Here is a 13,640-nt window from a genome sequence, read left to right as displayed (position 1 = left end):
TCAGCAAAGCTAAATTATCTCTCCTTTACCGGGATCCCAGGTTTTATAGACCTGTCATCCAGATGGCGAGCTGTGATTGGCTAAGGATATGGTAAGGATCGCGCCTAAAGCACATGAGGGCTGGAGATAAAAAAAAAAAAAAAAAAAAAAAAAAACGGGAAACGTGAGATAGGAAAATGTCAGACAGGGCATCGAATAGAACGCTGCTTGCCCCATAGAGCTCCATATCATGCTCATATACCCCACGGCAAGAAGAGGATTTTAAATGGTGAAGTATATACGAGGGTCATTTCATAAATAATAAACACTAATTTCTTATGAGTTATACGTTTATTGTTTGGAGAGGATCTTTCTACAGCCCTTCAATATAATCTCCCTGCTTGGCAATAACGAAATTCCAACTTCCGTATTCCATCAAGGACGCCATCTTTCTGAAGCTGTCGAATGATTCGGCTAACAGCTGCAGAAAGCTCCTCCACATATGAAAACCGACATCCACGCATACGTTGTTTTAATTCTGGGAACATAGTAGTCTGGTGGACTCATGTCCGGACTGTAGGAAGCATTTGCCAACCGTATTTGCGAAACTCTCTACGCACAGCATTAACGGTGTGCGAGCGAGCGTTGTCGTGGAGTATCAGTAGACCCGCCCTGAGCAGTGGGCGGTCGGGTTTTGTGCATTTTTCTACGCAGTTTCAGCAGGAATTCACAATAATACACTACTGTAACATCTCTTCCAGTCTTCTTTTTTTTTTTGGGGGGGGGGGGGTCTTGGAGAATATGAAACTCTCCACTGGTTTGCTACCGCGCAGCTTCCGTCTTTTTGTTTTTATATTATACACACACGCTTTGCAAAAGAACTCCTTTGGATATTCCACGCCACTTATCATACTATATATCGGTGACTCACTATAATACTACTATTAGTAAAACCCCTTTTAATTTTCTATAAAGGAATAAGGAGAGAGATTGATTTGCACTATAAACAACTACACCAAAATTAACTATTTCTCCAAATTTCTCGCAGTTCTCCTCCTTCCTTTACCTTCTACTGTACTATACCGCACATTTAATTTATAAAGGGATGTAGAGTCATTTACCTTACTCATGTGGACTTCTTTCTCCTTCCTTTAACTAATCGAGAAGTTTTTGGCAAATTGGCTCGTTAACCACAAAATTTATTAATTGCCTGGGGGTAAAATTGTATCTAAGGTTCCGGGAACGATTTTTGGACATTCAAATCGTAGACACCTTTTGAGATATTAGTTTATTTACTAATTAAAAGCGTGTGCTTGGTTTACGAACTTCTCAATTTAAACTCTTAATGATTCTTGGCTACAATTCTCAATTATCTTATATCTCTAATTTAATTAATCAGTAGAGATCGGATATTAGGTAAAATGCCTATTCTTTAATATTAAAGATATGATCAAAAATAACATTTTAAAATTTATATGGGAAGTTATATTTTCAATTTAAGCCAATTTTACTTTGCCTATTTCACCCATTCTTGCCTAAAAATAGTTGCTTTAGTGCCTAATGTTGCCTATTCTATGCATTTTCTTCAAAATAAGACTTTATAGGAGAAAATACATAATTTAGTACTTCAAGAAAAGATTCTGTCTCTTCGGAAAAATATGTGTTGTTTGTAGTAATAAGATATCGTAAAACTTTGGACTCTGTATGTACTAATAAAGTGCTATAAAAGTTTGGACTAGTGTGTACACTGATAAAGTGTGTACAATTTGACTTACGTGTAGTGATAAAGTGCTGTAGAGAATGTATTTACCAAATATACATGGAGAACATGTCAAGCTTCGTTTTTATTAACAAGCAGGCATATTTCTATATTCTTTGAACATTATCTATGACTTGAATTTATTTTTTTAATTGTATTGAGTGTTTATCTTCATTATTTCAATTTACCTTTTAGTGCCTATTTTACTGCCTATTAAATTTTATGTGCCTATTTTCCAGGGTTTTAATGCCTAAGTATCCGGTCTCTATTAATCAGACACTAATTTGCATTTGAGCGGCGGAGTTGCTAACCCGTGTTTTCTTACAAGCTGCTAGTACACTCCTTAATTCATTTTATACCAGCACTAAAATCACTAATAGAGTGCGTCGCCTAAAGCTCTGTCGTGGAACTTATAGATTCCGTTCCACTTAAGGAACCCTAGCTAATTAAATCAGGTGAGGTTAAAGTCTATTTCGGATCCTTACATTGAATCCCAGGAAGAATTGTATGATTAGGGAATTATTCTCTCTCAGCTTCGTCTGTGTTTCAAGGCTAGGCATCAATAATTTTAGAATTCTGACCATAGAATTCTAACAAAATATAATTGAAAACGAACTCATTGTGTGCTCTATGGACATCTCTGCTGTCCAATTCCAATATTCCACCCGAATTCCCTTTTAGGAATCGAGAAACTCATCTATTTATCTAGCTTCATCTAATATACTTCTCAATTTATACCAGTCCTACACTTCGAAGCAAAATTATTAATATGAATCCAAATCGAACGATATACGAGGGAATTCATTATACTAACGAAAATAATTTAGAGAATTAAGATTCAAAAAAGGACATAACTTACTGTAATAAATCAACTATAAAAATTAACTTTGATTCTCGCTCAGAACCTATACATAGAAACCCACATTACTCAGTGGATTGTACCAAAATGGATCCCCACTTTCGGTTCTCACTAGACACCTCCTATAAGAGCCACATCTCTCAGACCTACCTTAAAAAAAAAAAAAAAAAAAAAAAAAAAGCGTAAAATAGGTTCTCAATCCAAACCTTCAACAAAAAACCACATCATTCAATGGCTGTCTTCAGCATGAAGCCCTATTACCTAATTTCGTCGCGTATTTACAGGAGTCTCCGAAAATTAGCCATAGGAAGTTGCTGCGGAGAGCGGGGAATAGGAGTTTTCTTATTCGAAGAAAAAGAGGAAAGTTTTTGCTTCTGCAAACCGGTGAAAAGTGTTTCCAACCTAAATAAAAGTTATTAAAGCATACATAATATACAGTTACATTTACAAATCCTATATACAAGTTAGATATTTTAATACAACCTTTTAGACTACTATCATATATATGTGTGTATTACCATAGATTACTACCAGATATATAGAACTAAGACCAGGCCTGGTGTTTGTATACTAAATCTATTTGCATATTAATTCTTACAATGTATTTTTATACATACACTATGCGATCAAAAGTATCTGGACACCTGCAAAACATACGTTTTTCATATTAGGCGCATTGTGCTGCCACCTACTGCCAGGTATTCATTATCAGCGACATCAGTAGTCAATACACATCGTGAGAAAGCAGAATGGGGCGCTCCACCTAACTCACGGACTTCGAACGTGGTCAGGTGATTGGGTGTCACTTGTGTCAGAAGTCTGTACGCAAGATTTCCACACTCCTAAACATCCCTAGGTCCACTGTGTCTGATGTGATAGTGAAATGGAAACATGAAGGGACACGTACAGCACAAAAGCGTACAGGCCGACCTCGTCTGTTGATTGACAGAGACCGCCGACAATTGAAGAGGGTCTTAAAGTGTAATAGGCAGACATATATCTAGACCATCACACAGGAATTTCAAACTGCATCAGGATCCACTTCAAGTACTATGACAGTTAGGCGTGAGATGAGAAAACTTGGATTTCATGGTCGAGCGGCTGCTCATAAGCCACTCATCACGCAGGTAAATGCCAAACGACGCCTCGCTTGGTGTAAGGAGCGTAAACATTGGACGATTGAACAGTGGAAAAACGTTGTGTTGTGACAAATCACGGTATACAATGTGGCGATCCGATGGCAGGGCGTGGCTATGGCGAATGCCCGGTGAACGTCATCTGTCAGCGTGTGTAGTACCAACAGTAAAATTCGGAGTTGGTGGTGTTATGGTGTGGTCGTGTTTTTTCTTGGAGGGGGCTTGCACCCCTTGTTGTTTTGCGTAGCACTCTAACAGCGCAGGCCTACATTGATGTTTTAAGCACCTTCTTGATCCCCACTGTTTAAGAGCAATTCGGGGGTGACGATTGTATCTTTCAACACGATCGAGCACCTATTCATACTGCAAGGCCTGTGGCGAGTGATTACACGACCATAACATCCCTGTAATGGACCTGACTGCACAGAGTCCTGACTTGAATCCTATAGAACACCTTTCGGATGTTTTGGAATGCCGACTTCGTGCCAGGCCTCACCGATCTACATCGATACCTCTCCTCAGTTCCACACTCCGTGAAGAATGGGCTGCCATTCCCCAAGAAACCTTCTAGCACCTGATTGAAAGTATGCCTGCGAGAGTGGAAGCTGTCATCAAGGCTAAGAGTGGGCCAACACCATATTGAATTTCAGCAGTACCGATGGAGGGCGCCACGAACTTGTAAGTTATTTTTAGCCAGGTGTCCGGATACTTTTGATCACGTAGTGTATATATAAATATTAAAACAATGCGCCTTGCGCGTTAGATTGTGATTTCAATTCCGGTTCAAAGTCTTTGATCCACGTTTCATCAAGAGCAATAATGTGACGCAGAAAGTACCCACCTTTAATGCTGAATCTTTGCTAAAAAGAGATACTTAGATTCATTTCTCCACAAATCTTGTTCTGATTATTGATACTCTAAACATTAATCTTCGTCTTCTGGTGAAACATATCTTTTCTCAGCACGTTTACTTCTGTTTGTAAGTTTAGCCTCCTTATAGCAAATTTCTGTACTCCTGCGTAGCGTAGTCGCTAATATTCTCGCTTTTGATGCGGGCAGTCTGGTTCGACTCCCGGTAGACACATTCGGTTGAAAAAGTTTAAAAAGCTTTTTCGGGCCAGCCATTCTGAGAGGTTTCCTTGAGTTTTCGTTATTCACACATAGTGGTTCCAGGTCACTTCCCCATTCCTTTCTTTCTCCCCGATTCCCCGACTACTGATCTGCGAAGGATCCCCTCATACGAGATGCACTAACATGACCATAGATGCAACAAGGCCAGAAATCTAATTCCTAATCCTAATTTGTATGGTAAACTTCTCTGTAACCCATTTCAGGTGTTCTTGAGAAAGGTAGTTGGCATTTCTTCCCGTTGATCGATACAAGCTGCTCCAACTTTGTTGGTAAATTAATAGAAAGCCAATAAGATCAATTACAGTACTAATTACTCTTCTTGTTAGGCTTAAAAATCGATATACTTTTTTTTTCCATATTAAATCCATACAGATCATATGGCTAGGATCTGTTCAGGAGTGAAAGAAAGTGAAAACGAGGAGGAAAGAAAAGTAGAAGATCTAACTTTGTAAGAGGACATGGAAGCATGAATTAGTTTCTGTTTATACGAACAGTTACGAGAGATTTGTGTTAAGGTTGAGATGTCATACCTATGTTTGAGATGAGCCTAGGTCTAGGTAGGTCGAAGTGGATTACGAAGCTGCTAAAGAGGATGTAAAAGTACCATATTTATTTGTGAATAGTTCTTTTAGTCTACAATTGATCTTACCATCGTTCTATTAATTTTTCAAGCTAAGAATATTTCATGATCCTTCTGTATTTATATAAACTGTTTGTCAAAACATATCATATATATCTTGTTTCTTTTCTAGTATGGTGCCCTGGAAAGGGTTAAAGAATTAGTGGAAAATGGCTATGACATTAATCAGCGCGATAGTGAGAATGTGACATTGCTTCATTGGGCAGCAATTAATAATAGAAAAGAAATAGTCCAGTACTATATTACAAATGGAGCAATAGTTGATGCAATAGGAGGCGAGCTTATGTCAACTCCGTTACATTGGGCTACAAGGTAAGTAATACATATATTACCAGGGTGGCGAAAAACCTGAAAAACAGGGAAATGTCAAAGACTTTGAGAAATCAGAGAAAAGTTGGGGAATGTTGCTAAAAGTCAGGGAATTTTAATTTGCTAAGAAGGATTTGAAATGAATACTTAAATGATATAGTGAATTAAACATATAATTATCTACTTACATTCCAGGAAGAACAATTAACGTGATTTAGAAATTTAGTGGGTAATTAACCCCTTGGCTGAAATGAATGTGTACATGCTGATCGGTTTCAGATTCAAGACACACACACACTAATAATGAGTTCGTGTAAATTTATTGAAAGTATAAAGAATACGAATGGATACTTTAGAAATGCAAAAAAGCCGGCTTTTTTGAATTGATGGCTTTTTTCACATAAAATTGATGGTTTTGGAAAAAAAACGAGAATTTTGGAAATTTTGGCTTTTTTCATTTTCATGATTTTTCTATTCTATGATGGTATACTCTATAGTTAGATAAGATTTCCATGACCTAAATGCCATATTTCGCTCTGAAATTCACCACCAAGATGGATGGAGCACGTTTTACGAATTAAAGCAAACATAAAGAATGTAGTATTTGAGGGCAATTTTAGAGCTTATTTAACTTTATTTTAACTTTTGAGTTAACATTTTTTTCTTCTCTGGATCATTTCAGTTTGTCATCCGTGTTTCATTTCTAAGAGATTAGCAATCTAGCTTGTAGCGTAAAAGTTAAACTTATGTTTTTTCAATATATTCGTCAAACCGTACACATTTCTGTTATACTATAGCTGTGCAATGATTTAGGAATAATTTTCCGGATACAACCTTGAATACCATTTTATATAAATAGTCAGTAGCGGATGTAGAAAAGTACTTCGGGAGGGGTTTCTCTGATTGTTTCATTTTTTTAAAAAAAATCCTTAAATTTTATTTGGGAGGAGCTTAAAGTTTACGAGTAGAGGTATAACTAATATTTCTTTTTATATATATATATATATATATATATATATTTAGCAGTAATCTTCTGGATACAACCTTGAAGATCATTTTACACTGAGAATCAGTGGCGGATTTAGAAAAGTATTTTGGGAAGGGTTTTTCTTTCTAGTATTTAGTTTTTCTAAAAAGTCCTAATTTTTATTTGAGGGAAGCTTAAAGTCTGTGAGTAAAGGCATAACTAATAGATATTTCGTTCATTCAGTCATGTTTGTTGTGCAGTTATGTTTGGCTTAACTTAAATATATTCCGTAGTTTTTGGGGGGTGGGGTGGTGGTGGGTTTTTGTAAAGATATGAAGGATGTGAGCTAAGAACATGGTAACCAACAATGCTGAGTTATGCAGCACCAGATAGAGAGCAACGCATACCGCTTCGTTTAATCCTCCATGTATAGTCTTACGTGAAAAATCATCTTTCTGACCTTGAAAATGAATTACAGAAAACCTGTAATTTGTTAAAATAGTAAAATTGTGGGTTACCATGTTCTTGCCTCATACCCTTCATATGTTGAATTAGTCTTGTTAAAAATTCAGAAACCTTGAGGACTGGGTAAACCATGATGGTGGTTACATAAAACTTGACTGTAGAATTTTAAGAATATACAGAACCACCCAAAACAAAGCTTTAGATATGCGACCTTTAAGTGTAATATATAAATGTAAGTATTTCTCTTATGTTTTATTTTAATTTTATTTTGTTTCAAAAAGAAGGTATGGAATATTTTGAAGTAAAAATACTACATACAATTTTGCTAGTTATTTGTGTATTTTTTTTTTTTTAAAGAAGTATTTCTTTCAGGATTGGCTGGTTTACACCAGCTGTTTTTTTTTTAATGGTTCATACCAAAAAAATAAAAAGAACGAAAAATGTGAATCGTGTGAACTTCATGGTGACGTTTCCCCGTATCAAACCATCTGCATTAGTTTTATCTCCTTTTCACCTTTTAATCAAGGTGTCTCATGTTCAATTCTCGGTCGAACAAACTAAGTAGTGGTTCGGATGTCACTTTAAGCGAAAGTCTTCTCCTTGATAACCTCGGTATTACGTAAGGATGTTAAGCCTAAACACGAAACGAATCCAAATTGTATATTTCTGAATGCCTGTTGTTTTATAAGGAAGCTAGGGTTGCTTAAATATATTTATAGAAATTGGCAAAATTTATCGACTGCCTACGTAGCTTCCAACATTAGCTTGGATTGGACTTTCAATGATATCTACATACTAAATTTGTAATTTAATACCTTAGTTTTAGCGTTCTGATTATGATATTTTGACTTTAAATTTTACATGCAAAGCAATAACAGAACTTTTCCGTTATTGTTGTACATTCAAAGGAATGACAGGATTTTCCCGATGGCTAAGGCGGGAGTTTCCCAATTTAAAGAAATTTGCTGACCGGATTTCTTTAAGCTTACGTGACCCCTTCCATCATAACCCTGTAGTTGCATAATAACACCAAGGCGAAACAAACTTCTTTCTGTCAATATGTAATATAAATACATACAGCAAAATGCTTAAACCCAAAAAACCCGGTTAAAAAAAAAAACCTGATTTAACCCCTCCCCCAAAAAAGGGTTTTTGGCTTTTTCAAAAACAATCATGGTTCTTGCCAACCCTGCTTACTTTTGTATATAAGAGGTTAAAAAATTCTTATTATATACATTGGTTAATCCTTTGGAATTCATAATGCAAATATGTTAAAAATTTAAATTGTTTGAAATATCTTTTCGAAATTCATGGTTTGTTTTCGAGCTTTTAGATTATTATCGACATCAACCACTAATTAAATGAGTTTTTGTGTTATAGAGAAGCGAAACAAAGTCTACTTTATCAATTTAAAGCAGAATTTTTGAAAAAGCCCAAAATTTCCCAAGCAAGAAAGCGAAGCAGAAAAAACCGAGTTGTTTCCAAAACAGCTGGTTTTTTTCCGAGCCCTTGCATCTCTAGGATACTTACAGTAATACTTACGGTAAAGCTTTATACTGAGCAAAAAAGTACAATTCAAAAGCCAACGTCACAAGAACGTTACTCCTGCTGTACATTATCGAGATGCAAACTTAATACAAACGTTTTAATTTTGCCTCCTTAAAACACACGCTAGGCTTATATTAGAATATTAAAGAAATCATATTGAACGAAATATTTGGCAGTGATCAAATACGAAAATTGGCACGCGCACACACACACACACACCCTATATATATATATATATTGCCTACATACGTAATTTACATCACGAAAGAATAGCGCCATACGAGAATCAAGAATAAAAATGTCGTAACATGCCAAACAAAATTAGAAACTTTTTTTTTTTTTTAATCACGCCTTTGTTACGTGATTATGTTCAAATGGGTATTTATGTATGCAACTACGTATATAAATACTTTATAAAAATAAAAGCACAATCTTCAATATAAAACAGGAAAAATATTCACATGTTGATAGTCTAGAACAGTTGACGGCCAAATCAACTGAGCATGCAGGAATCTCGGTAAGTACGAGAATTGACACAGTTCATTGTCTCTTGGGCAAGTCCGGCTCTCGTTACAGCCAAACAAAAGAAAATAAGAACTTCATGGATTGGCTGAGATAGAAAGACTGACAAGTAGGAGGGCTAAAGGAAATAGATGAGCTAGGTTGCGATCGTGTTTCTATGAGACTGGTGAGATAACCGAGCAGAAGTGAAAATAAATGTTCAAGAAATTTAGGAGTGTATTTCAACTCACTGCTCACTTTCTGAAATTGGCCAGGAATAAAATATTCACTAATAAAGATCATTACATACTTCCTGAAGAAATTCCATACTTAAATGGTTGATTGATCGGAGTTATATCTTTTGAGCTTCAAGGCTATATAAGAAAAAAACGACTTTTATTATGTAATCCAAATCATATGTAGGTCGATCTTTCGAATATGCGGTATAGAGGAAAAATGTACGGTCCACTTAGCAACTCGGAAGTTCCTGATTCCGAGTGGGACAAAGAAGTCATAATAAACGAAAGAACTGTCGTAAACATATAACTTGAAATTACTGTACACCGGGCAAACGGTATTAAAAAATAAATAAATAAATAAAAAATAAAATAAAAAAATATAAAAAATTTTAATAATAATAATAATTATTATTATTATATATGACCTGTTTCTTGCGAATGGTGTGTTGACTAGGCGCTACAAAATCCAGTGTTCGCATTCTCTCTAGATTTTAAGAATAATATAGTTTTGGTTTTTATTCATCGTCATTTTGAATATATAAACTTTCAATTCATAAGTTGTCTGAAAGCATCTAATATTCTTGCTTGATTTGTTATATGTAACTTTTATGTTAACGCTACGCTTAATTTCGTTATTCCTTTATTTTATTTTTAATTTTTTTCAGACAAGGTCATTTACAAACAGTAATTTTATTAATGCAATACGGAGCAGATCCTTCGTTGAGAGATGGTGAGGGATGTTCATGTATACATCTTGCTGCACAGTTCGGGCATACAGCTATCGTTGCATATTTTGTAGCTAAAGGTGTGAATGTTAATATGCAGGATCGCAACGGAATGACTCCTTTGATGTGGAGTGCATATAAAGTAACCAGGTAGGTATTTTGTGGTAAAATAAATCTATGTTTATCTCTTCTATTTGGGATGTCATTGTGCGTCATAATTTCAGTTTGAGAGCGTAAATAAATAAACTTTAAAAAATAAATAGAACACACAGATTATGTGTCAATATCGATTCTCAATCTGTTAGAATGCTTCAAATGATTCATAATAAATTAAATAGACGAAATTGTTCTAGACTCATGCTTGAAAATAGAAATGATGTGGTTTGACATGTAACGGGACACTTAATGCTAAGGAAAGTAGTTAAATCTGCATCCAGGGACAAATATGGCCCCCAAGTGTCCTGTCTTTGAGATAATGAATGTCACCCGAGATGAGATAAGTTTCTTTTCATTTTAAAAACTAAAAGTCATGAAATTTCATATCGTACTGAAACAAAATTAACGAATTGTTATCTTTTTTAAAATATTTTTAAGGAACGTATTAAGCAAAAATCATATTCAATATCGCAATACTTTAACCATTAAGTTGTAAGTGATTAGTAAAATGTAATATATCTTTTTAAATTATGCTAAATTGGCCGCTGTAGTTTCAATATGGAATGAATAAGGAGGTCATTGTATTAACCAAGATCCTTTTCCTCTGAACTAAATTTAAAAAATAAGTAAATAAATAAATAAATGAATAAATAAATAACTGTGGCTTATGCAACCCGAAGGTTCAATATCACATTCACAAAAGCTCATCGTTGACTTATGTTCTTAGCCAGCTGGATTTAGTTTCCACTTTGTATCCCTATTTCTCTGAGAAATGCTCCAAAATGTATGAATAAATATTGGAGAAGATGCTTTGGCTAACCAGAAATGAAACTAGTCGCTTTTACTTGCAAGCATATACTCCAACCATGATATGAATAAAATGAAGCAAATACTCCAAACAAGAAGCAAATGCTTCTGAAATATTAAGGTTTGACGTTAGTAGCATCACATGTGATTGCATTAGTAGTGAATTTACATCGCGTTATACGCTATAAAATGTGTGAGACAGCTGAGGCAAAAAATTACAGGGATACTAATAAATGGGTTGATGTGACTCGTACAACCTTCTCTCTTATGAACACACTTTTAGTTCTCTGTTTTATGTTCTATTTCTGTCGGTTTTCCTTTTCAGTCTGTGTTTAATATCAATTTTCTTCATTATTTTTATTCCCAAAGATTTCTTAAGAGGTGTTCTCCAACGTGTCCATTCCGACTTTTGTCTTTTTCTCTTCCCATAGTAGCTGTAACTTTTCAAAACACACTGCGTATATTTTGAGTTGTGTTACTAGAAACATTATCACATCATTTTGCACCTATTCGTTATGACATTCCGATTACCTTTCTATGATTACATCTAGCACGTGGGATACCAGCTTCAATTCCGCAAGCTGCTTCTGCGCTGTGTATACTAAGTGGAGATAGAAAAAAAAGCCGTCATTTTTGTGATCTTTTGAAAAACAGACTGAAAATTTTAGCTTTGTGATTTTTTATGACTTTCCTGTACAGGCACCACTTCTCTTTTCCTGTAGTGAATTTTACAATTAAGGACATGCGCTTACATCATCCAGTATTTGTTAGTCCGTCCGCTGTCTTGATTAATTTCCAAATTGGCATTGTATTTGTTGCCAGTAAGTGTAAGATACGTAACCCACCATGTCGCAAGCGTCGTACGGTTGTCTGACTACCGTATCGAGTACTTGAAAGTTATATTTTGTTTTGCTTGTTTCCTAAGTTCAATATGTCTGGTCAGAAAAAAGTACCATATACCAAAAACCAGATAGAAAATAATTTTTGTTTTCATATAAAATCTTGCTTATATTTTTTTCTCCGGCCGTGAAACATTTTATCCTAAACTTCAGAGACTTCATTTTACAAAATTAAAGCCATAAACGGATAATTTTGAATGTGATGTAGTTTAATATCATTATTCATAGAATTCTTTCGTGTTTTACTGTCATATCATCTCACAATTTTTTAAATAACAAACTTACTGATACCGTTTCAAACATTCTCCACGTCTAATTGTGTTGACCTTAATAAATATTAGGTATAATTATAATGAAGTTTTAGTTTTAAATAACTAACTACTTCTATAGCTTATGGAACCCGGAGGGTCAATGCCGCGTTCACAAACGCTCTCCATATATTTCTATCCTTAGTCAACTGGATCCAGTTTCTACTTTGGTGTCGCGGTGGCTCAGTGATAGATTGTTCACCTCCGGTGCTTGGGGTCCCTGGTTCGATTCCAGCTCGTGGCGTGTGTTTACTTTGTGGTGGACAAACACCGTGCTCGTGGGTTTTCTTGGGGTTCTTCCGTTTCCTCCCACTTTGTTCATTCCACCATTTCATTCATTTGTCATAATCACCGTCTCCTTTAGCCTAACCGGCATAATCGTGGGACGTAAAACTCAAAGATTTCATTTCATTTTTTTCCAATTTCCATTTGTATTCTTATTTCTGCGAGATCCATCTTAATATTGTCCTCCCATCTGCACCAAGGTCTTCCTAATGGTGATTTTCCGATTGGATTTCCAGTAAGAACTTTGAAAACGTTCCTACTTTCTTCCATTCTGCTACATGACCTGCCCACCTAAACCTTCTAGATTTGATGACCCTACGATATAAATTATGTTTTTCCTCGTTACAAAGTTTCTTCCATTCACCATTCCCGTTTCTCTTGGGCCCGAATATTCGTCTTGTTCTCAAACACTTTCAGCCTGCGTTCTTTCCTCAGAGTAAGACACAATGTTTCGCAACCATACAGAACAAGATGCATGATAATCGTTTTATATATTTTAATCTTCAAATTCGTCGACAGAATTCGTGACGACAAAAGGTTTTGAACTGAATAATAACACGAATTCCCCGCTTTTAGTCTACATTTAATTTCTTCGTGAATATTGGTTTGGTCTGTTAATATTGATCCTAGATATTTGAAAGTATTCACTTTATTGAAAGTGTTGTTTGATATTTTAATGCATCCATAATTTGCAGTATTACGATCACGACGGACTTTAGTTTTCTTTGCATTTCTTTCTGTTGTTCTCCTATTATCCCCTATTAAATTCATATCATCAGCATACGCTATAATCTGGTGAATGCCATTCAGTTTTAGACCCTGATTGCTATCTTTGGTTTTCCTTATAGCGTACTCCAGGACAAAGTTGAATAATAATGACGGCAACGCATCTCCTTGTTTTAGACCATTCTCGATCTGAAAGCTGGT

At 35.4% G+C, this 13,640-nt stretch overlaps 1 protein-coding gene across 2 annotated transcripts in view; it reads left to right on the top strand.

Moving 5' to 3' along the window:
* Nucleotides 1-13,640, top strand: part of Hip14 (palmitoyltransferase Hip14) — a 216,749-nt gene that overhangs the window by 24,175 nt on the left and 178,934 nt on the right. For both annotated transcript variants that reach the window (XM_081752119.1, XM_081752120.1), the window contains exons 3-4: nucleotides 5,617-5,816; nucleotides 10,199-10,408. In XM_081752119.1, coding sequence (XP_081608245.1) covers nucleotides 5,617-5,816; nucleotides 10,199-10,408 — 410 coding nt within the window. The remainder of the gene's footprint in view (nucleotides 1-5,616; nucleotides 5,817-10,198; nucleotides 10,409-13,640) is intronic.

The sequence above is a fragment of the Thermobia domestica genome, chromosome 3, assembly GCF_964235325.1.
Source record: "Thermobia domestica chromosome 3, izTheDome1.hap1.1, whole genome shotgun sequence".
Taxonomy (NCBI): domain Eukaryota; kingdom Metazoa; phylum Arthropoda; class Insecta; order Zygentoma; family Lepismatidae; genus Thermobia; species Thermobia domestica.
This window is presented reverse-complemented; position numbering and strand designations above follow the sequence as displayed.